The 3,352-nt window shown below is 37.7% G+C and overlaps 1 protein-coding gene across 1 annotated transcript in view; it reads left to right on the top strand.

Annotated features, from left to right (window-relative positions):
- The window catches only part of SH3TC2 (SH3 domain and tetratricopeptide repeats 2), a 68,808-nt gene that overhangs the window by 16,583 nt on the left and 48,873 nt on the right, over positions 1-3,352 (top strand). Inside the window, exon 4 of the mRNA XM_008586918.1 lies at positions 1,999-2,104. Within this exon, the coding sequence (XP_008585140.1) occupies positions 1,999-2,104 (106 nt within the window). The remainder of the gene's footprint in view (positions 1-1,998; positions 2,105-3,352) is intronic.

Here is a 3,352-nt window from a genome sequence, read left to right as displayed (position 1 = left end):
AATTGAAAGAAAAAGGTGCCCTAAATCTGTCAGGCAGCAAAAAAGATAGTGACTGGTTTCAGGAGGAGAAAATGAGATAGTGTCTATATAGAGTTTGGCATTGTGCTCGGGTTTTGGTATGTACTCCATAAATAGTAGCTAAGAGTATGTCACTTTATATTGTTTGGTTTTTTAAGCTCCAGAATTCAGGAGCCTGGAGAAACTGGCCACTAATTGGTACAATAGCTTTTCCTTTAATTTGAGTCACCTTTGGTTTAGTCAGGAGCAGGTTTCATTGAGAGAGCCGGCCTGCCAGGCTGAGGCTCGAGCCAGACAAGCTTGTGGGCTGAAGCTGAGGCCTGGAGTGGGCTGGATCTGAGATCCAATCAGGGATCTATAGCTTACTTGCCACAGGTAACCTTGGGCAAGTTACTTAACCTCTCTGTACCCTAGCCTATTTGAGTGTAAAACAGGAATAATACTATTGTTTATTAAATCCAAGATGCTATTGATTATAAAATGCACCACTATTTTTTGTTCCTCCAAGAAAGAAAACAAATGCTACCAACTAAGTATGATGCCATGCTTATTTCAAATATGACCAAATGTAATAAAAGTACATCTTAAAATGGATTAAATACTGTAATGCGCTCTCTTCATAGGGTTATTGTTTGAGTGAAATGAGGTGTTGCTCATAAAGCTCTTGGTGAAGTGCCTGGTATGTAGTAAATTCTCTACAAATCAGCTTTGACCTAGAAACTCTTCCCTGATTATAGGATCTACATCCTCCAAGAATCTGGGGCCTTCTGAGGTTTGATATCAAGGAACCCCAGAGTTCTGACTTTGCTGACTATGGGCTCTTCCTTTGGATCCTTCTATCCTCTTCTTCTTCCCCTAAGTTTTCCTTAGGATAGCATTCCAGGGGTTGGGCTTTGATGGTGGGACTCTGACTATCTCTAGTTATAGCCAGCTCCAGGGGCTTGGGCAAGCAACAGAGAAAGAGTTAGAGGAAAACCAAGTCAGGCCTGTTTTTTCAGGTATTGAAAACAAGACTTGCAGCCCTCTTCTCGCTCTGCTTGAGAGCACATAAATTGGAATAACCTTTCTGGAGTGCAGTTGTGCACCTGCATTTTAGGATTAAAAATGTGCATATCCTTGCATTCCCAATTGTACATCCTGGAATTACTTGTGTCAAAAGAATCAAGGATGTGCACAAAGATTTAGGTATAAAGATATTTATCACAGTACCATTTAGGATGTTAACAAATTTAAAACAATTCAAATGAGAAACCACAAGGAAATAATAATTATGTTAATATAACAATGGTATATGCACCCATTAAAAATAATGCAGACTGCTTAATGACATGGTAGATGGTTCACAAAATATTGTTTAGTAATGAAAGAGATTGCAAAAAAATTTATAAAATATGATTCTTTTTACGTAAAATAGTTACACAGAAACTTATGTATAGGAAGAAAGATTCAAAGTTAATACATGAAGGCATTAACATTGACGTTCTCCAGGAGAAGGGATTATGGATGATTTTTATTTTTGTGTGATTTGGTTTTTTCGTTTGGCAGCTTTATAAAAATAATAATTAGATATAGAGTCACAATCAAATTTGCTTCCAAGGTGCCTTCCATGACTTATCTTCCACCCTCCCATACGTACTTTTTTCTTTTTTTACTACACGAAGGGTAGCATATCCTGCACATAGTTCCATACCTGGTTTCTTTTTGTTGCTGCTGCTGTTCATTTATGTAACTCTGTATCAGTACACAAAGAGCTTCTTCATTTTTTTTATGACTGCATGATATAATATTCCACTATATAGATGAACTGTACTCTGCTTTAATCATTTTTGTATTGATCAACATTTAGGTTGCTTCCTTTTTTTGCTAATGTAAAAACCATTGTCACAATCAAAAAGTTCACACAAAGCATTTTCTTCATATGTGAGATTGTGAACAGGTTGCTTCTGTCGCCCCAGGCTGACATATGTTATCTGTGTTCAGGACCTCTCGGCAAGGTTGGTGAGTATCCAGTCCCAGAGGGACCAGTTCCTCCTCACCTTCAAGACCATGGAGGAAATCTGGAAGTTCTCCACCTACCTGAGTTTAGGTATGACATGGAGTGGGCAAGTAGAGGAGGACCTACTGCACAGTTCAGCCAATTTGTAGGGCTTGACTTTAAAAAATTGGTCTGGTGATGAATAAGCTAACTATACTGATCTAACCACGACACATTCTACACAATTATTGAAAATCAACACTGTACCCTACATGTATGTACAATAAAAAAATTAAATTTTTTTAAAATTATAAAATATTTAGAAATTAAAAGAAAAGAAATAGAGTCCTAAAATGGATGGTTAATTTCTGAAATATCACAAACTACCTGAAACTAAATATAAAGCAAATATTAACTATTACATTAAAATGCCATGTGGAGGGGTTCTCTTCTTTGTGTTCAGGGAGAGCATTCTTTATTAGATAACCAATAAATTGGCAAACATTATTGGCCATCTACTAAATTCAAATTGCTGAGATAGATGTGAAGTCAATTTATTTTTAAAGGGAACTAGTCTTCAGTAAGATCAAAGGAGCTGCTCAAAGTACTAAGTAGAAAACTTCAGATACTTTATCCCATGTATTTGGAAAAGAGTCAAAGAAAGAGATGGGGGAATTATCTGCTAATAGCAGCCTCAGGCTGCAGGGTTTCCTAGATGTAAAGAAGAACATTGGGGCACAGTATCAGTAAGTACAACTGTGGTGTAAAATGGTTCACCTGACTTCTCCAGGGAGAACAACTTATGGTTGGGAGTTATTGGTACAAAGCCAAGCCAAGCCAAACCAAGCAAGAATTCACCTGACATGACACATATTTTATATCTCCAAGAAAATACTGGGCCTCATGCAGATGCACACAGGAAGAGATGTTGTGCAGAGGCGGAGGGTCAAGATAGCTTATGGCTAGAAAGTATAACTTCTCCTCTTTCAGTTTTGGTGATTTTCTGCTCTCCACACTACACATCTCCTGTGACCATTAGTGATCCTCACTGTTCAAACTGTGCACCGTGGACTAGCTCCATTCCAGCATCTTATAGGACCTGTTAGAAAAGTTGAGTCTCAGACCCCACCCCAAACCTACTCAATCAGTATCTTTATTTTAATAAGATATCCAGGTGATTTGTGTGCACATCAGAGTTCAGGAAGCACAATTATAGGAGATACGCAAAGCCAAAATCAGTACAACGGACAGTCAGGATGGAAGGAGACAGGTTTTTGCATCATAAGAAAGAGAGGAAACCCCCAAAGAAACAAAATTTTAATACAAATAATTCGTGTTTATAGGCTTGTTTAAAATGCT

Source organism: Galeopterus variegatus, unplaced genomic scaffold, assembly GCF_000696425.1.
Source record: "Galeopterus variegatus unplaced genomic scaffold, G_variegatus-3.0.2 Scaffold4179, whole genome shotgun sequence".
NCBI classification, from domain to species: Eukaryota; Metazoa; Chordata; class Mammalia; order Dermoptera; family Cynocephalidae; genus Galeopterus; species Galeopterus variegatus.
Note: the sequence above shows the minus strand (reverse complement) of the source record. Positions and strands in the feature narration are given on the sequence as shown.